Source organism: Ptychodera flava, chromosome 4 (genome assembly GCF_041260155.1).
Source record: "Ptychodera flava strain L36383 chromosome 4, AS_Pfla_20210202, whole genome shotgun sequence".
NCBI classification, from domain to species: Eukaryota; Metazoa; Hemichordata; class Enteropneusta; family Ptychoderidae; genus Ptychodera; species Ptychodera flava.
The window spans coordinates 9,336,647-9,364,471 of record NC_091931.1 but is presented as its reverse complement, the minus strand read 5'-3'; the positions used below and the strand labels follow the sequence as shown (position 1 = coordinate 9,364,471).

Sequence of the window (27,825 nt, the reverse complement as noted above, 5' to 3'; positions counted from 1 at the left end):
TTGTCGGAACTCTACCCTCTAATATAAGTTTCCATTTAAATTGCATAACTCGGTTCGCTTATTGAACTATGCTTGTTAGTGACGGTGATTTAGCCGGGCGAGTTTTGAAAGCTTTGGGTCTTCTCTTAGTGATATTAGGCACCAAATGTTGTGAATACGAATCAGATCGAGTATTTACTGAATTTGACCGGTCATCGACTTTAAGGACAATGTTCTGAATATTAAACCTGAGAATGAAAAAATGACACCCTATTCAACAACGGTATTTGCTCCTGAAAGACTCGTCGTTTATACTTTATGCGAAAATGTTTTTTCTGTTATAGGTCAGGCAGAGAAGCAGGTTTTAGCCGAAGTTAGACTTCTGTATTTTTTTACAAAGCAATCGAGTTTATTTTATAAGATTGTCGATGCCTTTTCCTGTTCCCATATTTTCTCACACTCGTACGAGAGCATTAACCCCTTTTCTCACAACTTCTACCTTATTTTGCACTCTTACATAATTGCCGCTAAAACTGGCAAGGCAGCTTGTCACTATGGTATTTATTTGCCGAGATCAGGTATGTTTGCTTATATATGTATACTTCCCCATAGCACAAACATTTTTCAGCTGATACATCCCTATAGTTGAAGATTTCGAGTCCATTTACTACAGTAGAGAAAGAGAGCAGCTAGTTTACTCTTTTATCTGTCTCTAACTAAAGAATAACGTTGGTGCTACCTCACAACTTCAAAATGGGACGGGGATATAATTTCTCGACGGCTTACATACCACAAAGAGTCGGCGCTTGTCTAGGATTGGTAATCTTAGTAATTGCTGGAAAGAATTGGACTTTGGCAGTAGGAATTGAGACTGACACCTACTCGAATGATACAGGTAAATCTCTATAACGCTTTATGCTGTGATGTTTTGCTATAACCAATTGCAAAAAAAAAAAAATCTTGTATTTTCCTAAGGTGTTGAGAGTACAGGCTACAGTGCGCTTGCAACAACAAAGTCTAAATACCCGTACGTGTTTTAGACGTAACAGATTAAAACAAGTCCTAGTATAAGTCCTTCAAAATTGTAATTGTAATTCCTATCTGAACAATAATAAATATGATAAGTGTAATGCAGCAAAATCTATTTGACAAATAACAATCCAGTGATGCTTTCCCTGGAAAATAAACTCCTTTGAGGTAGCAATACTCAATTTGGGCAGTACGTAACGGTCTGACGATTATGATTCATGACTGCATATTGCAATCGGCAATGAGTCAAATCTTCAGTAAAGACTTGTCAATGTACTGTTTAAGGGAAGTATAAAATCGTAAATTTAAGATATTCTCGCTTCTGCTTCATCTACCAATACTTCGGTAAAAATGTCGTAATTGACATTTTATGCAAACTTTAATGCAGGTAGTTAACTATTCAATGGTCATTGCCGTTTAATCAAGTAAATGCAAGGTCTTAGCGAAAAGGATGAATTACAATGCACTATTTGGACGTGAATGTCGGCTATGTTGTGTTTTAAGCGTGATTATGACTCATCGTTTTGTTTGAGAAATTAGCATAACCTAAAGGTCAATAATATGAATATTAATAAGGTTATCTAAATACAATAATCTAAACATTTGGCATTAATTAAGCGCAACAGTTAATCGATATGTCATTGTCATGCAATATGCTTTATTTGTAAAGCCTAACCCAACCCTCACGATGATTTTGTATGATTAAAGTTCACCTTTAGTAATCAACTTGACCGATAGTAACGATTGCCAACAGATGTAGCTGCCTGTTATTCATTACGCGTATTTACACAACTAAGGCTGCGTTCAGAAATAATTGTAGGGTGCTGAAGGAATTGCGATTCATTTTTTTTCACTCGATACTCTAATAAATAAAATCCCCTCTATATGATCTTTTTTCAAGTCCACCCCTAACTATCATATAGCCGCAATATACATGGGATGTAGGCGCACAAAAAATAAACATTAGTGTTTCGCAGTTCTGATCAAACAGGCTTGACACTGCGTTTTTGACGCACACGTCAATAGTCTGTAGCGGTTGAAGACATGTTTTCAGCAGTTTATAGAGCCATATTATATAGCCATTATATAGGCAAGTTCTTACATTGATTCACTTTTAAATGCATCAGTGGAGGTTTTGGATTTATCAGTCAAAGCCAACTTGAGTCAATCCAAATGTGGCCGGATCAATGGAAAGAGCATCCTAAATGACGATCGTGAGAGAGTATGCTTATTACGAATTCGTATCAACACTTTGCAAAATAGTTGAAAGTGGATCACAGTGACCTATCGAAAAAAATACAAGATATTTATGACCTGGATGCTACTTAAAAAGTTTTACAAAATTGACAACACTGGAAGGTTCTAATATCCCATTGGTGTAATAGTAGCAAATTGATGACAAATAACAAATTCCATTTTTTAAGACGTTTTCTCATTTAAATAAGAATCTTCACTGTTCATAGCTCTATTTTATGTTTTTGCATGATAAGAATGTGAACATTGCATTCACTGCACTAACTTGAAGGGTTTTATATATTCATTATAAGTGTTGTCCTTAGAAGCCGGGTGCCGGGTAAATAACCCGGCTGTTTTGCATTTTTCCCGGCTACTTTTAACGTAATTAGATTCGGGATTGCACTGCCAGCTGTTAGACGGCACACGTACGATTAGCAGTTTCGCGACCCCTTTCCCCGCATGGAACTGCACAAACACAAAACAGTTTCTAAATACCCATTTGTGGCTTTTGAGCCCGATCTTTTATCTGTTAAATAGTGTGATTGGCTGATGGACGCGCCTATGGTGTTGCCTTTGTTACGAGCAGTGTGATTGGTTTGACCTGTATGAAGGTCATCTTAGGTCATTTTTAACGATGGCGTCAAAAAGAAATGTGGCGTCGTCGGCCACTGGCACCTTGCCGATGAATATTTTTTTCCCCGAAGTAAAGGCCAACAATACATTTAGTTTATGTATGAAAAACTTCAATTTCGCTGAATTTGTGAGAGAAAGGCGCCGAAAAAGATGTGATTTTATCGATGGTTCGAAGTTCATGAGACCATGGATGTAAAAATATTTTTTACATCCATGATGAGACTGGCAAGCTAGTTTTCCGCCGCCGCGATGGCTGCCAACGTCACTACGAGTATGATCTTCTCAACAAATCAAGTTATTCTCAGAGCAATACCGACGCATTTTCTAGATTAATTTTTACCTTCTCGTGTCTATTTATAGACAGAGAAGGTATTAGAGTTGAAAACCAGTATGCTGCTGTCAAGTACTTCCGTCTGTCAAGACTTCCGTCTGTCAAGATCCGTTGACGTCATGCCATTGTGATGGGTCATATCATAAACTGGTGGGGGTGTCATGGCTCAGGTGGAGGTGTGGGAGAACGATTTGAGCTATGACAAAATCAAAAGGACTTAGCGGCATAGCCAAAGTGTTAAGCCTTTCTCCAAGGTTTCTTAGTTGACTACAATCTATTACAGACTACTGAGCTGACGTTAGGGGTACTCACTTTGTGTTTGCTCACTCTGTGAGCGCTGGTGTTTGGTACTGAGTTGCGTGGATATCCCCTCATGGCCTCACGTGATCTTGGCCTGTTGCATAATCTGCAGAGATGATCATATGCCTCCGAGTCTGAAAACTGTCATTGTGTAAGCCTGTCGGCATTTTCTTGCATTTTTCTCATTTAATTTTGCAAAATATCGGCGAGTACCTCAATATTTCAAGATAACCCTTTCTTCCCAATCGTTTCCTGGAGTTTCAGAGTCATATGAACGAAAATGAGTGAAAGTTTTAGACAGGAAAATCGGACGTCGGCCATGTTCAATGTTTACAGTACAATCAGAAGTTTACGTGGAGGAATTAACCAACAAACCACTGTTCATGATGCCCGCCCTCTAGAGGCAGACCTTCCTATATGAAGTACCACATTTGATGCTTGTGGAAAGCTTGACCACACAATGGAGCATTTAAACTTTTAGAAAATGACAAACTGAATAAGAAGGTATTCAGAAAATGTCAAATACTGAGGAAAAATGCGCAAATATTCAAAATAAACAGGTTAACTGATGGTCAGCTATAAAAAACAATGAAAATGTTTATGATCAAAAGTTTTTGAGATGCGCACATTTTAACAAATACAGAAATTATTAACATTATAAATATAAGACCAAACTATTTTTTCAGGGATGGGACAGGTTGGAAATGAGGGGTGAGAGACAAAGGCACTCCTATTGCTGCATGTGGATGCAGCCACACCATTTCATTTACAGCATACTTATTCACTGTGTTGTGTTCAAGTTCCATATTGTACTGACTGTCATACAAGGATAACATAAGCAAATCAAATCAAATTAGAAAAGGATCAATGCTGTTGTGTGGATTTTGCTGAACATGGCTGATTTTAATATTTCGCCCTATATATTTGGTATCCAGCAAAGGCATATTTTGATGTAAAGTCAAAATTAACACTACATTGCTGACAATATATTTTACCGTTTCTGCATGAACTTTTCTTTTTTAAATTATAGTATATTAGTACTTCAAACAGATTAACAGTTATCGTGATGTCAACCCATAATTTTACATCACAAAGACTGTAATTCTGCCAATTTTTTTTGTTTTTCAGTCATTTTATAAATTTTGCACTGCACAAGATGATTGAACAAATTGCAATGTTTGAATTTGTAAACTCAAAGAATAAAAATCCTTTGGTCACAGATTAAATTAATTTTTGAAAAAGAAATTTACTCTTAAACACTTTTAGCATATATTCTTTACACGGTCATGTATTTCAAGGAAAATATGCCTATTAAAAACAGTAATTTCTTCACTTTCAATTTTTTTTCAATACTATGACAATTATCAGCCATGAGGTTATACAAACACAAGACCAGATAAGCGTTTTTCATCATTTCCACAGGACTCTTGGAAAATCCATTAAAAACAGTTAAAACTGACTTAAAATGATCACTTGGTATACATTTAATTTACAGATGCCAGGTTGTGTATTTCACATGCACTCAGGTCAGTAAGGAAGTGCGTCATTACTATTTTGGACTGTTAATTCTTATTTCTGAATTATTTAACTTTTTTCCACATTGAACTATCTTTAGGCAGTTTATACTGTAGCTTAGAATTTTTTTGATTGATGTATTTAATCTTTTGGGTTCTTTGGGTCATATCCCACCTCATGCCCCTACATCATCAACTATTTACCAACAACTCCATGCCAACAACCAATTACCTGACCTGGCCACACATTAGAGAAGGTACAGCGTCATTGACGGTATTTTTAAAAAATGAGCTAGACTGATTTTTTGACCGAAATGTTTATTTGAATGGGTATTGTATTTTCATTGATGATGTTTTACGTACTAGAAACCATGGTCACACTCACAGGCATTGTGTTGCCGACCGTTGCCAACCGGCGAATCATCGTCACGGCTCACAGCTTCACCGTGGCGCTGATCCCCCATTGTTTAAGACAACAGGACAATACGTCGTGGATTCCGGCATGGGTTCAATTTCACTGCGCTTCTCCATGTTCTCCGTGTTGGGTTGCCCGATAGTGTCTTTCGATGGAACCTTGAATCATTTTTGTCACTGACTCGTGGAGCAAATTGAAAGAAAATAGAGTTGTTTCCTTCCGACGCCATACTGCATATCTGCTTTGATCAAATTTGGGAACAGCAAGACGGACGATCTTGCCGGTGTGACATTTATTAGTAATATGTTGCAACATTTCTGTCAATCACTCACTTTGTGTCATAAGTTTCAGAAACTATGAGGTAATGAAGAATGGGAAATGAGCAATGAAATGAGCAGACTGCAGGTGATTTAAGATTAAATGTTAAATCTTCACTGCAAATAAATCATAAGTGTGTCATAGATAATACAAACAAAACAAAATCATGTTTGTTTGTTTTGTAGTATGGCAACCACGTCCCGCCAGCACGTCTAAGACACACAACAAAAGTACTGTTTCAGTCTCAGCTAAATGTCACCTCAGATGCCACCAGAGAACACCATTTCCACTCCAAAATTTCATTTTTCGCCTTGCGAAAGGGGGGACCCCCCCCTCTCGCGCTCTCCCCCCTCGTTCGCTACGCTCACTCGCCGCTCGGTCGCTTCGCTCCCTCGCAGTCCACCCGTCTACTTTCTTAAATTACCCGGCTACTTTTAAATATAAGGACAACACTGCATTATAAGTGGTTTCCGAGAAAAAAATGTGACTTTTGTTTAGACCTTTGTGGAAAACCAGACATGGTGACCCTATCGTTTTTCTTTCATAATCAGTTATTCTAATATACAAGAATTACTGCAAAGTATAAGTACCATTATTCTGATTATAACGAGATTATTAAAAACATAAAATCTTGATACTTTTCACTGTTTTTGCTTTTTGTAATAACTCGTATATCTTTCTTGACATCTTATGATGTTCAAATATTCAGTTCTCAGCCTGTTAATGCAATCTACGTAGGCCTTTTATGTATTTAGTGCACAAATATTACTGTCATTGCATTTCACACACATCGGAATGACAAGATACCAGAAGATTGCTGCATATTAATACTCAGGCTGTGAATATTAAGTTTAACACATGTCAACATGATTTTAAAAAAAGTAACAAATAATGATGTTAATACACGATGCAAAGTTTAAAAAAATCTACTTTAACATATCTGCTTATCATTCACACTTATTTTTACACTAAGACTCTATAAATAATGTACTCATTGTAAAATGATAAATGTAGGTAGCCATATAGAAATAGAAGTAACTGTGCCATTACGTTCAAGCAGACGTCATGCGACCCACGCTCTTCTAATTCTTCAACTACAGCAGAGTCAGAGCTATCTCCGTCACTATTGGTATGCAATGGGACTGCTCGTAGGCAGTAGAAGGGCTGTAGCTGTATTAACTTCGATAATTTTGACAAAATTTTTGTTTAGTTTATACAATTGCGTTCTTGTTCTGCTCCCTACAGCATGTTGAACTGTCAAGTATTTAGTTTGCCAACACAGCCTGTGTATGTATACTATGCATTTGTATCGTTAGCAAATGAATTTCACTTACATGTCTGGAATATAATTCAGTTATCACCGATAGTGTTAACATAAACAGGCTTTGTCAAAAAAATGAATATAGTTTTTTTCAGGATGCTGTATACCTAGGGAGACAACAAGAAATCGTTTTTGATACATTGTATAAAATTATCGAAAAAGTATCAACAATTGCAGCTTCTGCCAAGCTATCAACGCTTCTTGGTTTCTTTATCAATATTAAAATGTCATTCATATATTCTAAGCTTTTTTCGAAAAAAGTCAAGATATGTGAAAAAATGATTCTAAGTTCTGTTTAATTGTTACTAACATTAGGATCAATCATATGATATAAAATGTAATTTCATTTACTATAGAGTTACCTACCAGACTGGAATCTTAAAATGTAAAATATGATACCGAACCGAAATATTTTCCGATATCCCTTATACGGAGAGCAAAACTATCAAGTAGGGCCCCTCTATCACCCCAAGAATGTGCTAATCCTCCCTGAATTCCTCCAGGCCGTCACTCGTATTTGTGAACGCAACCTTACCTTGAAGAAGCTGTCAGCCTTGCGTTGGGCGATGTATTGTTTCAACAGATGAATTAAATGACCGGAGGTTGACGTTGACTTAGCTTCAAGTTGAAAGATTCATTCATTCATTCGTTCGTTCGTTCGTTCATTTATTTATTTATTCATTCAGTCATTCTTCAAGTTTCTTTGACTTTTGACATCTGTTACGTATAAGTTTAACATTACAAAAACTAAAGAAGGAAAAAGGACAAATAGAACGAGAAAAATGGCTAAGTATGTTAATCTGTTCTGGTGCCAACTCTTCAAAGCTTACATTCCATGTAACATTATGTAGTGCTCAGTGAAATTTTAAGTATTAACGTTTATCATTACTAGTCTTGTCATTTGCACAGTCCTAATCTTTTGATGAACTTGTATCTTGATGTACTCATTTTAACAATATTTGGTGAATTGTTTCATAGCTTCGAACTCATATACGAAATTGCAAATTGACCACAGAGGTATGCATTCTAGGTGAAGATGTATACGCACCACGTTTGAATCTATGTGTCATAACAATGATCAACCATTTCATAATAATCTTGCATAGGAAAAGGAAAATTCCGATGATACCATTCTAAAATAAATATCCCTACAAGAAGTGAACTTTATAAACATATAAATTCCCACGTTCTGGAATGAGGATTGGGAGGGAGCTCGAAATCCAGAAAAATATTACTTTTATGATCAACTTATTACCATCATGCCAGCCTGTAACATTCGTGAGGTGATGATCGACTTTACATAGATCTATATTTCTTACGTTAGCTGGAAAATGCGAAATAGATTTGTATCATCTGCAACTAGTCGAAGGTCAGGGTAATTAGATCCGAATCTCACAAGCCCAGGATCTTGGATTAGACTTGTCATATTAGTTCGGATAGTTTGTCTCACACAAATACACAGGCATTGTCCTAGGGTCCTTGGTGGCATGTTGTTGTCATTAGTTTCTGCAGCTTTTTCCTGGCACTTGCAGTGATCCACCGTTTCCTACGACCCATTAGGTTCAATTTCCGTGAAAATTTCACCATAAGGGTATGTTGGGTCGAAAAGACCAAATATGATGTCGATTTTACTGCCCCATGTTTCCATGGTAACGATTTTAGGGGTTGAAAATTTCAGTTTTTCTAATATCCCATGAAAAGTTACTTTGATTGATATGAAAATTACTTAGTGGGGGAGTTCGGGTCAGAGAACACAAAAAAACAGACTTATTTTAATGTTTCGAGTCGCCATGGTAACTATTTTGGGATTGAAAATGTTACTTTTTCCCTAATTCCTATTAAAGAACTATTGATTGATGTAAGAAAAATTATAATAAGGGTTTTTCTTGTTAGCACATCAAAAAAATCACACTAATTTTAATGTGAGATGTTTCCATGGTAACCATTCAGTGGTAAAAATTACCAGTTTTTCAAAGATTCCACCTAAAATCCAGTAACCAACAGAATATAATATATCAAAGGGATATTTTGGGTAAGAAAGACAAAACATGATATTAATTTTTACTACCCTGTGTTTCCATAGTAACCTATTTGCATTTTAAAATTTCAAAGTTTTTCCAAATTCCATCAAAAGTAATCCCAGTCATTTTTGTTTCATGTTTCCATGGTAACCATTTAGGTAACCACAGTTTTTTATTTCAAAACCATGCATATTTTAGATCAGGGGTATCTTTTTTCGTTAACCAGGGAAGAAAAGGCTATTTTACGAGATTCTGCCCATGAAGTGAATTTTCTAGTCTTTTGATATGTATACTTGCACACCTTTAATACCCAAGGAAACAGGTATAATGTACGACAGTGGGACTCAAAATTTTTGTGACCTATTAACAACCCGTTTCACTCTCAGAGTTGTATGCAAATTTTAAAAGTCGCCATGACAACCTGACAACAACATGGCCTTTTCAGCACTGAGACATACTGTAGCAGGGCTAAAAATTGGCCATGGCCCTTCTGCCGGGAAGAGGCATAATTTCTGTGTCATTGTGATTGATATATTATTATCAAAATGCAACGAGAATGCGTTTTTATTGGCCCTCGTTTCCTGTGCCTGTCATTCAAATACGTCAGTTCAGATAATAAAACTTTGTTGCAAAGTTCCACCGCACGGCCGGTCGTCTTTGTAATTTCCAGAACAAAGTCACATTATGTGCCCAGCTGGTTTTGACTGCATTTATCTACCTCGTCCCAAAGTGACGGACGGATCTTTCAACCTTTCAGCTTGGTGAAAAACGCATTTATTGATTCGCCAAAGGCCTGTGGATTCGCACTGCAAAAGAGCCCATGCGTAAAGTTATATTTGTAGCACAGATCTCGCGGAAACTCATGCCTTTGCTCTATTTCCATCCCAAAACTTCCTTGATTGCTTACATTTAATGCACATGAACAAAATAAAACCAACAACGTCAGCATAGGGAGAGGGTTAATGGTTTTCGCTACAACTACAAATGCCACGCTGAAGATACGTTTACAAGGCCAATTACACTGGCATAGACTCTCCACAGTCGCTGTGCCTTGTTTTGTGCACGCCCACGACTGCCACGATGGGCCTGCATTCGAAGGCTACGCTGTGCAGCTCAGCAGCTGTGAGCACGTGCTGTCAGACACAGCGACTGTCAGTTTTTGCAAGTATATGAATATTCATAAGGGTAGTGATGTCAAAAGGAACACCTAACTGGGCGGAGAGAATATACGTACGACAATTAGAAGTCACCCCTATTGACAAAATTAAAATAAACAACACCTCTTTTTCAGAATTCCCACAGCTTCAATGAACTGTTATTAGATTTCTATATAATACTTATAGCCCCTAAACTTGTAATAATAATAATAACAATAATAATAATAATAATAATAATAATGGGTTCTTATATAGCGCACATATCCACAAGTTGTGCTTAAGGCACTTTATAAATCCTTATTACCCCTTGTCACTGGACCTAATTTGATACCATTCAGCTGCCTGGGAGCAAACAACAGGTCATAAGTGCAGCTAGTTAGCGTGGCAGAGAAAAAAGTGTATATTCCAATCACTGTCCTAACCAGGTACCCACCACTCCTTTGTATGGAGAAGCAATGAGGAATTAAGTGTCTTGCTCAAAGACAAAACATCATAGCCATGCCGGGTCTCGAACTTACCATCCACTGCCCTTGTTGTTATACAATGAGTCACGCGTATAGAATTTACGGTTGATTCTTGTTTCTCTCCTCAATTAGCTGGTTGAGTCATTGTCAATGATCCGCATTCGGTACAATAGTGCTCTTGACGGAATGCCCTAAAGAAGCGAAGCTAGTGATATCGAGATTTATCTCTTTAATGTTTACGTTTTTGTTTGATGATGTTTAAGATGTTGATGTGTTGTTATTTCGTTTTGATGGTGATTTTTGGAGCAACAGCCTCGCACTTTGGTACAGAACTTGCTATAGCAGCAGTTCAGCGGTCGTTGCCATTGATACCCTTGGCACATGATTCCTAATAGTACACAATATTTAATTGTCACGATTGCACAGCCTACCTTTAGAAATGACCCACTTAGCGATTCTCAACATACCTTCACCATATTATGGATATTATGCATGGTAATTTATTATGATTATAGAATATTTTGATTGAATAAGATGGACTTATACAAGTTAAAGTTCTTATACATATTTTATGTATTTAGAAAGATATAATGAGTTAGTATTTTATTTAGTATTTTCAGTTACTCTTATGAAAGTACATTATAGAATCTTTTACTTTTGTTTTTTTCGTAGAAGAGACGTAACATTGTCATAAAGTGAGGTATCGGATCACAATTAAATCATGGATGCAAACAATTCAGAAAAACTATACTGATAAATGCATATTTTTTATTGTCCATCAATTGTCTTCTTTTCAGAGACATATCAAAACACACCGATATGCAACGTGGAATCACACAATGCTTCAGTGGACATTCCAGAGGTATGTAGCAAAATAGATGTTGTATACTTGGTGCATGATTAACCATGTACCACAACTTGCACAGCTGCCACAGTAAATCACCTTGGCTTTTCCACTTTCACTGCAGGTCATAGTTCAATATGTATCTGGTCTTAGTTACGGTCTTCGAGCAGTTTTGACTCATGCTCATAATGTTTTGAGCTCATGATCATTACGATGTAACATTTAATCAGGCCATTAAGACTAGCTAAAGTAACAGTAGCGACTTCATTTTGCAATACAAACCAGATGTGAACTGAATGTGCTCATGTGGTTTACAACAGGCTCACTACATAGTAGTACGTTTAACAGAGCAATCAGATATCTGTCAGATAATTATATGTAGCAGATTTCATCAACTTTTAGCACACTACTTTTGGAGTTAAATCACTAATTACAAAAGAAAACCGCGACATACGAAAGAGACACTTTCAGATTTTTTTAAATATTTTTTATAGAAGTCCAAAACCATAATAAAATAATATTTTCTGAAAGCTCTGATATTGAACAATCTGACCGTGCACAGGACACAGTCATAATTTGCATAATAGTCACGTGACAACCGTTTTGCTGAACCGGTTTTTCCTCCCTTTAGCGAACACGCTGCAAGATTTCCGGTTGAAATTTTTGCATTGACAAGCCTTGGCAATATCTTTCAAAACTTGACGGGATTTCCAATAAAACGTGTCTCAAAATCCAGTGGGGTGAAAGAGAGCCCTTCGTTGAGTAGTTCTACGAGGTTGAAGGTTGTCATAATGCATTTGGCTGTCTTTAATGAGCTGGTTTTTAAATGTAGCAGAAACCTTGCTCATGCTGTTTTACTGATTGAAAACTGATATGCAGACAAGACATGCTTTTAGCTTGAATGGTGGATGTCTTTTTGCAACAGTGAAAACGACAGGCTTGTGTTTTTTTTGGACTTAGGATGCTAATGTAGGTGACATTGTGTTTGAAGATAAAAATGTAAGTGGAGGTCGCGGGAGTTTCTTTCTCGAGGAAGTAAATATGGTAAGTCTTCCTTATGTGTGTTTTCAAAAGGAGTTTGTTAACACATTGATTCCTCAGTGTTCAAAGCAGCATGGAAAACCAATATCACTGTCATTCAATTGTAATAAAGAATACGAAAAATAACACTTTCGATTAACTGGATATCTAACAGATACGTTTCTCATGCAAATGGATTGTTTACGATATTTGTGTTGACAATTTGGTCAATGATTTCGACATTAATTTAAGCTAAGGCACACTAATTACAGCAACATCGATTGATAAACAATGGTATTAGCTCATCATTAATGATATTGTGTTCTCTCACATCTCATCATTGTAATCAATGGCATCATCTACATTCCTTGAAAGTATCAAACATCGCTGAACAAGTAAAGGTAGCACGACACACAACTGTTCATGTTTGTTATGGTATGTAATAAAACATGAATACAAGCACATATTAGCAAAGCATTATTTAAATTTCAGAGTATTATGACATGGCCTTGAGCCTGTCCACATGATATAATTTTTTCATACCGCCCATCATGATTGACGTCTTGAATTCGCATTTGTCTCCTGCCAACATTATGACCAACTGGAGCAGACCCAATAAATATTTTCATTCCTGTAGCTCGCATTTAACGTAGGTCAACTTCTCAAATTTTTCGCCAAAGAAAGTTTCATCAGTTAATGACCTAATCGCACTTGGTTTTATATAGCCGAAACAGTGAATTGTCAACTTCATACATGTTTTGCGTACCGTCATGGCAGATGATATTATCAATTATTGATGCTTTTTATCCAGGAAGGTACTTTTAAATTGGATCACCAAAATGGTACAATCTTTCTGACAAGGTACTTGGATTGCAGTGTTCGTAATATTTATGTTTTGCTGCTATCGAGAAGAGAGGTAAGGACAGTCCTTGATTTTCTTTTTATCACTTTCTTGAATCATTAACTTGCGTACGGCTTGCCTATGAACCAAGTTCATTTGAGCACATTGGCATGTCAATATGTGATGTTGCCTGTTTCTATGATACTACTCCTCATTAGCAGTGTCAGCCATAGGCCAATAACTACACGTGTAACCTAAGCAGCCCAAACGAGGTTTGGTATTAGCTTAGAACGGTATATTGTTAATGTGGAAAAGCAATCTCATTTGTCAAAGTTTTAAGAGTATAATGTTTATATCGAGCGACAGTTATAACGAGGCCGAAATGTTAATGATATGTTAACTTTTTACAAGTTTCGCGAAGAGATTATTCAGCTTGTATTCAATTGACGTTTACACACAATTTAATGAATACAATGACTTGCAATAATAAAAGTAAACCTTCATTTATTTTCATTTTGGCGTGAGCTAAGTATGGTAAACATTAAGGTTGGTGTACTCTGCAAATACGAGCAACTGTTTCATGTATGAGGAGTATTTGATGTTCAAAACATTTGCATCAAACATTAGAATTCATGTTACCATTCTTTTGTTGCGCCATTTAACTTTACCGTTCGAAACCACGCTAATTATCCTTTGTTCATGTGCAAACAAAATTGTCACTTTATATTTCTGGGAGTATTTTTATCGATTTTGATTGAAAAACAATAAACATGCACTTATTCTAGCTTAAACTTTGATGTCCAATTTTCCTGGAAAGTTTTCATTTTAGCTTGTTCGCAATTATTACAGAACTTTTAATGCATTTAGTTCAACTTTGTATCGTAAAGATTAGCTTTCTCCTAATATAATCAGATTCCGTTCAAAATACTGACCAGTATGACACTTAGTTTACTTTTATATACAGCAAGGTCACATTAACATTAATGATCTTAGAAAACAATGGAAGCAAAGTGTCATTGACATTATTTTTATAATTTGTATTCATCCATTAACCATCAATTTTCAAAGCGTAACCCTCTTTGTTCATGCTGCACGACACATTATCAAAACAATCGCAGCGAGCACGCACACTCTTCTTCTTCTAGATGACAAAAATATAAAACGGTCTAAAATAAATAACCAAATATGTACAGGTGGCAGGCGGATAACGTGATAGTATTACGATGTGTACTACCTATCTACGCGGTGATGTCTGTCAAAAAAAAACAAAAAAATAGCGACAACTTTTGCTGAGACTTTACCAACATGGGACATCTTTGATGGATAAATATGTACATTTTTCATTTAATCTCAAATAGATCAAACAGTAAAAGCTTTCAACTCCTCAATTTACGAAAATTTACAACAGCTTGGAAGATGTATGCGTCTCGGGTACAGATATTTCGACTTTTAAAGTTTTTACATTTTTTCTGATGTACCACTTATTGCGGCCAGTTGGAAGCCCTTGGGGTGTAATACATTACAGCTTTTAGTTTTTTCGAATGTCGAAAATTGTTATTCTCCTGCAGTTATACAAGGCTGGCGGTTATATGAAATTGCAAGTATCGGTTAATGTTAGGTAAACTGCTTCTCTAGTCCCAAACTTTGCAAGATAACCCTTGATCTGTATTCTGATAGGATAATAGAATGGTTTAAAGTTTTATAGGGGAAGGTTTGAGCAAAAAGAAAATATTTTACTTTCGAGGCACATAGTACCTTAACAAAAACCTGTAAAGGAATAAAGATATAGAGATGAGATTTGGCTTCGCTCTCCAACTAAACATTTCACTGAAAGTAATACAGAGTCCTTTCGTTTTCATCGTAGATAACACCTTAGAAGAAGAGTAGCTATCAAGTTTCGATATGCATTGAAAGTTTGAAACGTATCATCATCTTGTTTGTATCATTAAGAAATGTTTCAATTTGATGCAAACATGCCTCACACAATTTATGTAACATTAAATTTAATTGCTTGCATATTTTAAACAGATGCTGCATGGAAATAAAACAGTTTGTCTTTTCTACAATATTACTGTTATTGTAAATGACGTCATAGGGTGGCCACCTTTCTTCAACGAATCTTGCGCCTGGCCGATCCGAAAAGCTGACAAATATGTAAGTTTATAATAGTTGTCACATATAAAAGCATTGACTCTATCTACTGGTTTTCAGTTCCCTTAACCGTTTCTGAACTATTAATTGTTAAATATTATGGATATGGTGTTTGGCTGGTGGCTTCTTAAATTCAGTCTTCTGCAAAGGTATCTAAGCACCGTTGTTACGTGCAGAGAAAACGAACAAAAGGGTGAACTCAGCAGTTTCCGTTTAAACAAACTTTATTACAAAAAAAAAACTAATTACTAAGTCAGGGATACAGTACAAGCTTTAAAAGTGTACAGACTACTTATATCAGCTGGGACGGCAAAGCTCCAGTCTCAGAGTTGTAACAGTCTGTCGGATGAATGAACAGTCCTATGGCTTGCAGGCTTGAAGTTGCACAAAGTCCACAGTGTAAATCCAGCGTTGGCAGTGAAGGTCTTGAAAAGTCTTGAGAAGGACTACTGCTGGAGTTTAGTAACACACAAGAGACACGATCGCAAAGTCTGACTGCAAGCCTGCTGTCCCAGTATTTATACTCATGTGCTTACATAAGCATATAAGAACAATCTAGAACTTTTATTGACATGCTAATTACTGTTCTAAAATTATCTCTCTTACACACAACTAACTAAATTTCTAAAACATTCAAAACATGACTAATTGAATTCAAGGTTGTGAGGTCATTAAGGGCAGTGACCTTGAGAATGTTCTAGACTAATTGAACTCAGGTCATGATGAGTGTGGGGGAAATGACCTACATAACACCGTGTTTTGGATAAGAATCCCTTATTGAGGGAGAAAGGACATAAACTATTGCCTAATATAGCCATTCGTAATTTTATATGTGAGGTGTCTGTGCCTCTTATATCAATGGCATGTTAGTCGAGTGTTGAGAGAACACTCAGTTTGATTTGCATTGATGTTCGTAAAAGCCGTAACTTCAGATATGTCATCTTTTCATTTTTGTTGGTTTAATACAAAGGGACGTTTTAAACATTGTCGTAAAAAACCCACTGTACATTCACCAAGCGGCTGCCGTATTCAAATATTAATTGTCTGCGTTCTTGATGATAAGTTGTATGCAAATGAACCCTTGGCTATCTGGCTGTGTGGAAATGTATAACGTGTTGAGCGGTCTCAGTCAGAAAAATGTAACAACTTAGCCGGCTATTGAACCACTCTTTTTTGGGAGTGGAGATTTAGCCGAGTGGTTCTGTCTGTGGCCTCTCAGCTAGGCGACTGATGCCGTATGTTGTGGGTTCGAATCCGATTTGAAACTATCCGTATTGCAGATTGACAGACGTAAGGGTGGAAACTTTCCTTACTCTGCACGCCCAAGTTGGCAATCACAAGTATACTGACCGGTTGACCTCATGAGGTCAGGTTTTCTGTTTTACGGATTCTTCGGCCTGCGCAGCCATGGCAAGTGAAGGGCCAGTGGGGCCGAGGTGGGGTAAAAATACACATAGTTCTGCCGTCGTACAATAAGCTGTACTTCCCTTCGCTAGTAGGCTTACTGCGAGTACTTGAGTTGTTCAATTGTGAGACAAAATGTATTATTTAGTTTCGATTATTCCGTATCTTTACATTTTTCACAAAGATCATTTTCTAACCCTTACTCACTGGTCATATAGCACACGTGTACAGTCAGATGTACGCCTTTCTAGTACTTCATCTGTGCATGTGAAGACTGAAGTGAACTATCTCGATTCTTCGAGGTTTGACAACGTTAGATGCACGTCTTTCTTTATCAATGAATTAGTTCCAGAAAATGGTCGGCCGATAAAGTTTTTTAGCACTACAGATGAAGTCAGCAATGCTATAGGCACCGTGTCTGTCAGTAGAGTAGGATAGATAAAAGAACGGATAGAGAACAAAAATGTGTCCCTAACCACCACGAAAATCGCTACACGGTTGGTTGCTTATGGTTAATTACAACTCAGCAAAAGGTACTGAGATGAAGATTTGTTCAAATCAAGTTGATCTGATAAATATGTACGCTACCGAAGGATGCCGATAACATTGCCTACCTTAATCACCACCTTTTCCAAGGTCTTCATTTGGCACTACACCAACAACGACGTGACATGATCATCACGATGCAAAACTTATGCTATATGAGTTTTCAAGTTGGATAATTGTATTTCGGTGACAAATAAAGTACCAAAATAGCTAATGGTTTTGAAAACTTACCGCAAGCATTTCCCATTAGAAATTCCTCAAACAAAACTCTTATGCCATAAATGCACATTCAATCTATTTCAGTCGTGCTTCAGCGACATTGGCGCGATTTATTCAAATACTCTAGTTTTAAATGAGATATTAAGTTTAATAAAGTTCCATCGTCTCATTTCGCTACGAAATAGTGCTTTGAAACACGTGTGTTAGTTAAGCGCAACGACGCCTTACAGGACAATGGGACAGCTGGAACATACTCATTAAACCATATCCATTATGGACCGACCATTGTACAATACTTCTATGGTAACATGTTACATACACTAGATAGCGTGCCTATTATACGAGACTACTTTGTTTATGAACATGACAACATGGTAAATGCACACAACAATGGACATTACTAGAACAACTTTGTAAATATTTAAGATAAAATGCGAAATGCATAAGACAGCTGATTAGATACTCAAGACAGCATGTCTTGTGTATCTGATATGTCTTTAGCATTTTTTGACTTGTATTTCTTACATTTTGTTTCAAAGAGTCAAAGTTAATTAAATAATATTGAACTATTCAACATTTTTTTGTTAATATCTTAACCTATAACCAGTAATGTGTCTTCTATATTTGGTTTCAGCCACTTCCCGTAACTTATTTTACTGAGTTTTGGGACTACAGAGATATTTTTGTAAACACGGAAATAGCTCTAGATTTGAGTAATGACCAGTGTAAGTTGAATCTCAATCAGATTATATATTCTTTCCTTTTTACTTGTTCTGATCTCATAACTTATCTTCTTTTTCTCATAACTTAGCTTGGCATTAAACCACTTTTTTAAAGAGTGGGGATTCGGTCGTATGGTTTGACACTTATGCCTTCGTTATGAGACTAGGTGCCGTACGTTGTGAGTTCGAATCCAATGAAAAGTATATTTTCTACAATCAGTTGACAGCTCTGTTGGTGGATAACATTGTCCCAAAGGCTGTATTAAGCAATGTAGTCATTTTGGGGATTTGGCTAAGCGGTGATGACTGTGATCCCTTCGCGAGATGGCTAGGTGGCGGACCTAGTAAGTCCAAATCCGATCAAAAATATGCTGAGATATCAGAAATAGCATATATGTCATCCATTCATTGATTGCCACGACATGTCCTTCCGTGACATTAATAATACCGTACTTCCTAATGACAGATCTTCTCTTGTGTCAAACGTGTCAATACGGTGTTTCAATCGGGTTCGAACCCACAACCTACGGTATCAGTCATTTAGCGGAGAAGCAACAGACAAACCGCTCGGCCAAATCAAGATATCTCGAAGAAGAATAATACAATAATATTTATAACGATCCTCTGCTTTTTAGGCGACATGAACTTCTACCTACCAGAAAGTTCTCAGTTTCTTGGAAGATTTGGATTACAATGCAGTGAGCTCGGTAAAGTGACATGTAAGAATACCAATAAAAACACAAATACAAAAGTCAAACCATTTACCAATAGCACGCTATATAAGGTAAATGAAAATATATATAGAACAATGACCAATAATACTTCTAAATGTTGCTATCATACACATGAACATTTTAACTTCCCACGACAATATTTATACTTGTTACTGAGATGGCTCATTATTTATATAATATATTTAATTATATATATATATATATATATATATATATATATATATATATATATATATATATATATATATCAGCGCTTTTGGCTTTTAGCTTGAAACCGAGCGTGCAGGCTAATTTGTAGAATGTTGAAGAATTTGGCAAGATATACCTTTTTATAGCGGGGTATATTATTAGAGTCACAGTCTCAAGAGCCTAGTTTAAATTTCATACCAGGCTAACAGTATTTAACTCCTGATACTGTAGTAATCATCCTCGCCTTGGCGTATCTTGAACAAAGATATCTTCCCGGTCAAAAGTTTGAATATTTATGAATAAAAATATATAATCAAAGTGAGTAGTGAACAAATCAGAGATATACAGTTTCCAGTCGACCGTGATGATGCTTACTGAAATTTGCAAGTTTATTGCATATCAACATGAAAGAAACAGACACATGTTCGTTCTTAACATGCAACAGCATCTATTGCGAACCTTGATGTGCAGAGCACGTTCAGCCGTTAGCTATTGGCAATGGATATGTAGTGCAGACATGCGCTTTGTTGAGATCAAGACTCAGTGAAGCCCGTCAGTTAAAAGGAAATGTGCCGAGCACTACTCTGGCAAACTATATAAAATCTGCAGGCAAATCCCTATGACCATTATTAATTAATGTATGTAAGGTGGATGCAAACGAAATATGGCGTCAAAATTACATGCAGGAGTAATTAAGTACTTGTCTCATTGCGATAATGTACGAGTGCGTTGTGCTGCATTCGTGTGCAGAAGTAGGCCTACAACATAAAGTACTGTCATCAAAGAAATATGTGACAGTCAAATGAATAATTTGTTCCATTAAAATAGCCAGAGTGCGTACGCCGCTTCAATTATACATCGCAGTGTTCGATGGGAGACAACTTCCCTATATGTTAGAAACAGAAACCCTTATAAGGCTCCTAACCTGCTGAGAAATATTTGCATTGAAGACTTTATGACAGAGTAAAGAAAACTGCTTGATCGAATTGAATTTCGGCAAAAAATGTGCTCACCATGTGATCTCTCAAAAAAAGTGAATCCGATGAAGTTACAACTGCGAATCCGATAAAGTAACAACTGATATTTTAACAATTGATTTGTAAGAAAGTAGTTATTAAGCAGAAGTTTATCAAAATCTAGTACATAATTATGAACTATTCTCAAATGACGCTGGTAGGTTCAAATATGTTAGGCATTGATTTCTCTTGTAATAGCGCTATGTTGGTCATATCAATGAGGTATATGATCAAATGATTATCGTATAACAGTCACTAAATTCTTTTTGCACAGTTCGAAGATTTGCCATACATGATTGTCAAGACTTTAACATCCTACAAGCATACATTGTTTTGTATGGTCACCTTACCATTCTCCACATATGTTGTCGCCAAGGCCAGTCCACTTGAATGTCTGGTTCGAAATGGAGCAGTTACCTTACAAATGAAATCGTTAGGTAGGTATCAATTGTATCAACGTTTGATGAAAAAATTGGGGTGATCATAGGTTGCATGCTTAATAATCATTCGATTCTTATTGTCATTTTGGTTGGTACGTCGTCACAATGATATAGTCTTGTAACCAAATAAAAATCTTGATATAATCAGAAACGACTGGATAGACTAAGTCATGGACTGAGTGTGATACATTAAGTGATCTTGGAATCTTTCTGTGGTTATAGGTCACCCAACGCGTCCCTTGATCAGTAATGCTAAAATTTTATTCTTTTTCGGTGAAATGCTTACCGAGGAACGTGGACAATATTTTTTGCGATATCGCCACCAGTTGTTAAAGCGCTAGAATTCAGCGCTACTGTAGTATGGCCTAGAGTTGAAAAAACTTCGATATTAATAGAACAGGCGATAAGTGTTCTTTCATTTAGCATCAGGATGTAATTCATCATTATAGAAGTAAGAGGACAGTGTACGTACATTGCATGATTTTCGGTGATATCACATCCAATACCCAATCTTGACCTTTTTGAGTTATATCCATAACATTCATTAACTTCAACACTGTCTTGAAAGTTTTTAATCAAGTTAAAGGTCACAGAATTTCCTTTTATATCTTACACGTTGCTAACATTAATAATCTCGGGGTCTGTAAGACTTCAGTCTTTTCATATACGGATTTGATCTTCACCATATTTCAGGATGAGGGCGTCAAGAATATGCATTGTCAAGCATACTGACAAACACATATATAAAATACAAGTTCAATAAACAATGCTAACTGTTTAGACTAATGTCCAAAAAGGAACAATGTTATGCTCTATTTTAACTTTTCATCTATTTTACAGATCTATATTAATATATATAACTCACAAATATCATTAGGGGAAGACTGAATTAACTTGCATGGTACCTGAAACCCGAGTCCTTGCCTGACCAACTCGGGTGACAAACAGAAGACTTTTAATCCCCAAAGTGTGAATGTTCCATTGTTATGTTTATCTAATCCAGCTGGTACCATTGTAGTGCCATTGTACGAAAGGCAGGTATGTGAAATTGATCCTCTAGGGAAGTAGGGTATTCCTAAGTTAATGGAGCTTTCCCGTAATGTATATGCTGATACAATAAAGCATTCTGGATTGGTCAAGGTCTTTCAATGATTCTGGACGCAATAATGATGTCTCTATCTCCTTCTGAACAGGATGTCCTGAAGGAAAATACGGAGGTCTTTGCCAATTTAATTGTGTTTGCAAAAATGGGGCTACATGCCACACATTCAATGGTGCATGTAAGTGTCAACGTGGATGGACAGGAGTCGCCTGCGATATTGGTTAGTACCTAACAATGGGATGTCTAAAATATTTATAACAAGGAAGTTCTATTACGCCCTTTCTAAGTTACAAGAAACCGGTCTAATGCAACTTCTAAAGGTTGTGTGATCCTGTTCACTGTAATTCAAATCTTGAATCTAGAACTTTTTGAATGTTACAAGAACAAAGATATATTGTCGACGTCAAAATTAATAACTTTATCAAACATGAATAGAGATAATAAGAAGACGGTACGTTAAAGCACGCAAGTTCAACCTTTCAAAAATGTGGTTACACATTTTTGATGATCCTTGAAAATACTTGTATACCTATTGGCATCCACTTAACTTTTAGAGATTTCACACATGCATACTTTTGTTTTATCTGAATGTAACACCCACTTGAAATCAGTTGAAATGGATAACAGAAACACTAACAATAAAGTTAGTGTGTTTTAAGAAATAAAACTGGCATGCATCAATTTATCCTGAAAAAATAGAACACAATACTAATGTCTCACCATGCGAGGTGTACAAGGCAATCCATTGCTAACAATACAATACAATACAATACAATACAATACAATACAATACAATACAATACAATACAATACAATACAATACAATACAATACAATACAATACAATACAATACAATACAAACAGTACAGAACAGTAGTGTACAGTACAGTGCAGTACAGTACAGAACAGTAGAGTACAGTAGAGTACAGAACAGTATAGTAGAGTAGAGTAGAGTACGATACAATACAATACAATACAAACAATAAAATACAATACAATACAATACAATACAATACAATACAATACAATACAATACAATACAATACAATACAATACAATACAATACAATACAATACAATACAAACAGCACAGAACAGTAGTGTAAAATACAGTGCAAGTACAGTAAACGAAGAGTACAGTACACGTACAGTACAGAACAGTAGAGTTACAATACAATACAATACAATACAATACAATACAATACAATACAATACAATACAATACAATACAATACAATACAATGCAATTCAATACAATACAATACAATACAATACAATTTCAAAAGGTAAGTGTGTTACTTGTTCGCTCTTCAAGAAAGCATATTACCAGAATAACTCTGTTACAATCAATCAAAGTTCCTTGACAAATGGTAGTAAAGCATATTACCAGAATAACTCTGTTACAATCAATCAAAGTTCCTTGACAAATGGTAGTAAGTTATCTCATTTTGTTGCAACTTCACTTTACATAATTGATGCCATTTATTTCATTATCACTTCAAGGTGGTAATGTTTGTAGTGATGTTCTCTTACCACCTACCTTAAGTCATGTCTCATAAAAAATTAAAAAAAGGTCGCTTTCCTTAAACACTCTCTCAATCTCTATTCCAGTGAATCCGTATGTTGAAATATCACCTAAGATTATAACCACAATCTATGGCGGTTTTTATGTGTTTACTTGCTATGCCCATCAAATTACACTTATAGTAGCGAGTAAGAACCAATCGAGCTTTCAGTGGTTTATAAACGATGTCTCAATAGACGTGCTAGGCCAAGGAATATATGTCAAAGAAGATGGCAAGGTATACAATAGGTACGATCTTTTGTATAAAATGAGCGAGATAATGTGAAACACGACACTTCAGCAAAATTGATGTTTTGTTCCTCTTTTGTTTGTATTGATACTATGCGTCAGGAATCTAGAAACTCAGATTTTGTCTAATTTCACTATGCCAAAAGAGCTGAATCCACAAAGGATATGCTGGATTTTATTGTGGATTCTATCAGAATGCCTTGGAATCTAGAGGGAATCCATTGTGTAATCTGGTTGTGGATTCCGAGTGCTTGAGGTTGATGGATTCCCCACAGATTCTACTGATATTGTACGAATCCATGAAAATGAATTCTGCTATAGCTCTCTGGATGCGGCACATTTCACATGGTGTTTCCTTGAAAAACTTGAAAATTATAATTAAAAAACTATCATTATGAATTATCATCTAAGGAAATGTATCTTTAATGGATTATGCTCAAATTATATAAATTTACTTTTGCAAAATTCGTTATGTTTGACTTATGGGTAACACCATGAGGAAAAAATAAAAAAGTTTATGTTCATCAAATAGTGTTATAACTTATCTGGCCATCTAAAGGCTGTGACACTTTTATTACTGTATCACTTAACTTGCAATTTAAATGCGAATCATCATTGTTTGGGCATTTCCTTTTTCAGTCGTGCTACATTAGAAGTTGTTAAGGCATCAAGGGATTTGATTGGGAAATATGAATGCCGTGTTCACGACCATTCAGGCATAAGATATTCTGATGTAGGATACTTTAATATTTCAGGTTAGAAATTTTAACATCAACTTTGTAGTATTTTATCTACAGATACGTTAAGTAATATTTTGTTCATACTTATGGTGTAAAAAACAATCGTATTTTCAAAAAACACATAATGTTATAACACTAAACGAAATCATATATTCTGTCAAGCAAAATTGAAAATAAGACAAATTACATGTGTGTATATGTATGTGTGTTTGTGTGTGCTAAAAGTAGAGCGTTATAAATAATAACACAACATTACATCCAGTGCAAAGTATTAATAACTGTTAGTTAAGTTTCATGCATCCCGCAATCTTCAGACAGAGCTAACAGAATTCTTAGCTCCACATTCTCATTCATATGTTAAGGACGTACCATTACATTTTTAGGAGGTAATAAAATTTAATAAACAATATTTGTTTCGTTGGTGACCTTTGAAACTCAATCAGACTGTTTGTTTAACAGAATAGATTTATCAACATTGATAATGTGTAGCTTTTCTGACATACAGTGACGGCATCGCTTGCTTATATATGTTAGAGTGTAACTCGATGCTTTGTCAATAATTAACCACGAAACGACGAAGGCATTTTTTGTCTTTCAGGGACCGAATCATCTTTGACATGTCCGGGAATGTTTTCATGTGATTGCATAATAATGAAGCGCGTTTTCAAGGTGTTGTCAGTGAGGCCGATGTAAACAACTACCTTGTTGACTCCCGTTGATACCTTGGCTTTGTGAGCGACACCTTTAACTTGCCTTTAAATAAGCATATAGAAATGCTGTAGACAAAGCAGTCCAGTCAACGTTCAATCCCTCTGTCCAGTCGATGCAGCCAGCGGCTAGCACTGTTTCACATACTTCGAACTCTATTGCTAATAACATCCATCACAGCCGCGGCTTTCCATCTGAAGATCTGCATAATGTCATACTGGCTTATCCTGCCATATTCTGGGACATTCTTTCAGATAAGGACGTCAATCGTGCCTGTATACTTATACCAGGCTACAATTGTAACGATGGCAAGCGGCACATGTTCATCGGCAAGGATGAACTGTCGAAAAACCCCTTTAGGATAGCAGGATAAATAGATCCCTTGCCATTCATGAATTTATTCAAGCATCTTCGTTTACAAGGAAACATCATGTGCAAGTTGTTACCTAATCGTCGAGAAGAACTTGATATGTACCAAAAGGACATTGTCAAAATCTCAAAACGCTGCAGTTGCCTTGCCTTCTACAGGCCATTGCGTCTTTTCTACCAAAGCCGCCGCACTTCTGCTAAATCATGGCATCAAAGTAGACGCTTTGCGATGTGTTCCTATACACTTCGATATTCTCTGATCTCAAGGCCAATCTGTGCAACATATGCAACACTCACACCTACCAGATCTGGCAATATCTCGACAGTAAGAAGTCAAACAGCAATTTTACAAGGTTTCAGTCGCTCTCAACACCCCCTCAACATAGGCAGAAGGGAACACGTCACCTACCATGGTCAAGAGATTTCCAACGACTTTAATTCCCAGAATGGTTGACAGAGCTACAACATTTTTCCAACACATGCCTAACGTGCCACTCCTCCGAACACTCATCAGTCCGAAGAGAATGCAAACCTAGAGACCAAACTTGCAGACCTTGACTGCAAGGTACCCCCTCATCACCAATTGATATTGACGCTCTGGCTACCGAACTTTACAACCATTCTGACAAGGCATAAGTCGATTACTTGATCATATGTCTTTCAGAAGGATTTAACAATGGCAAACATCATCCACCTTCGCTACGTTTCATCTGTCACAATCTTCTCTCAGCCAGTCGAGATCCGTATTTTGTCTCACAGCAAATTGAATCAGAGCTTCATAAAGGTTTTCCTATCGGGCCATTTACCACGCAACCATACACTAACTGTCGCTGTAGTCCAATAGATGTAGCAGAAAGGAAATGTTCAGATAAATAGCGCCTGATTGTCGATTTATCATCTCGTACAGACAACGAAGAGAAGCCTAGCAACAATGACCTAACTGACAAACGGAAAGTTTCACTTTTCCATTGCTGCTATTCAACATGCCAGCCAAGGAGCGTGGCTGTGCAAGATGGACATTGTCGATACATTCATGCTCCTCCTGATTCGCCCCTTGCTATGGCATTTTGTGGCATTCACCAGAACAACCTGTTTTGCTTCTTTACTCGACTACCCTTAGAGTCGTGCTGTAGTAACAAAATCTTCGGCCAGCTCTCCAAGGCCATCTGCTACACATGGAAATTCCATCTGATGGACAACTTCCTAACAGTTGATGCACTATCTTTTGAACCCTACCATACACTAATTACCTGATTCTTCAAACAACTCTGCGTACCTATAGTACCACATAAGACCGTCAGACCAGTTACCATGTTAGAATACCTTGAAATTGGGCTCGACACAATCAAGATGGAAGCAAGCCTTCCTCATGATAAACCCTTAAGGATTGCCTACCTTCTACAATACTTCTTATCTCGGCTCTAGTGTAAAAACGCAAATTAGGAAGCCTCTTACGGCCTCTCAAAGTTGTATGGAGTCTAAAAACTTCACTACCGCATTCGCTTGGATAAAGAAAGCAGACGCGACCTACAAATGTTGCATTGTTTTCTATCCATCTGGAATGGAGTGCCAATGTTTCATGACCCCCTCTGTCAAATGCTTCAGCTATGCAGCTCTTTACAGACGCAAGTGGTATCAGCTTTGGCGGGTACTTCTAAGGCAAAAGGTTTCGTGTGAACTAGCCTCTCGATCGCAAGCTAGACGCCAACTATGATCTCTCCATTGCTTTCCTATAACTTTACCCAGCAGTCTATGAAATGTTACTGAGGGGTCAACTATGACCAGCAAACATAGAGCTTTTAATTGCGATAAAATAACTATGGTTCAGGTCATGAGCAGGGGTCGCTCCAAGTCAACTGCAAACATGAAGCTGATGCGGTGCCTCATCGTTTGTGCTGCCTCTCACAATTTCATGTTCTAAGCTGACCACATACAGGGAAAATCTAACGTAATCATTGATTCTCTTTCTCGTTTTCAGATGTCCCGCTTCTGTCAAGCCGCCCCTTCTGCCAGTGCAATATCCTGCCAGCTTCCCTCAGACACCATGGTCAACTGAATAGGGCCGTCACCACCTACGATCAAGCTTCCCTAGGCACCAAGGCAATTGACTCTTATTCATTAGGCGTACGAGCTTGGCTACCATTCTGCACTATGTATAGCACGCAAAGTCAAAGGACGTGCTATATATCCATCTCTGAAGACCTGCTGATTTTCTTTGTTGTGCACTGTGCAATGTACTTTCACTTAAAG

The 27,825-nt window shown here is 36.7% G+C and overlaps 1 protein-coding gene and 1 long non-coding RNA gene across 2 annotated transcripts; both read left to right on the top strand.

Annotated features, from left to right (window-relative positions):
• The first annotated feature begins 708 nt into the window (after positions 1 to 708).
• On the top strand, positions 709 to 15,589 carry LOC139130589 (protocadherin Fat 4-like). Its single transcript, XM_070696338.1, has 5 exons — positions 709 to 874; positions 11,516 to 11,580; positions 12,523 to 12,606; positions 13,394 to 13,498; positions 15,452 to 15,589. Exons 1-5 carry the CDS (start codon positions 733 to 735, stop codon positions 15,587 to 15,589), a joined length of 534 nt encoding a protein of 177 aa, XP_070552439.1. The 5' UTR covers positions 709 to 732.
• Positions 15,590 to 19,106: 3,517 nt separating this feature from the next.
• On the top strand, positions 19,107 to 22,151 carry LOC139130410 (uncharacterized). The gene is made up of 3 exons (XR_011551846.1): positions 19,107 to 19,249; positions 20,679 to 20,841; positions 22,038 to 22,151. It is a non-coding gene; the product is annotated as an uncharacterized lncRNA (long non-coding RNA).
• Positions 22,152 to 27,825: the final 5,674 nt, after the last annotated feature.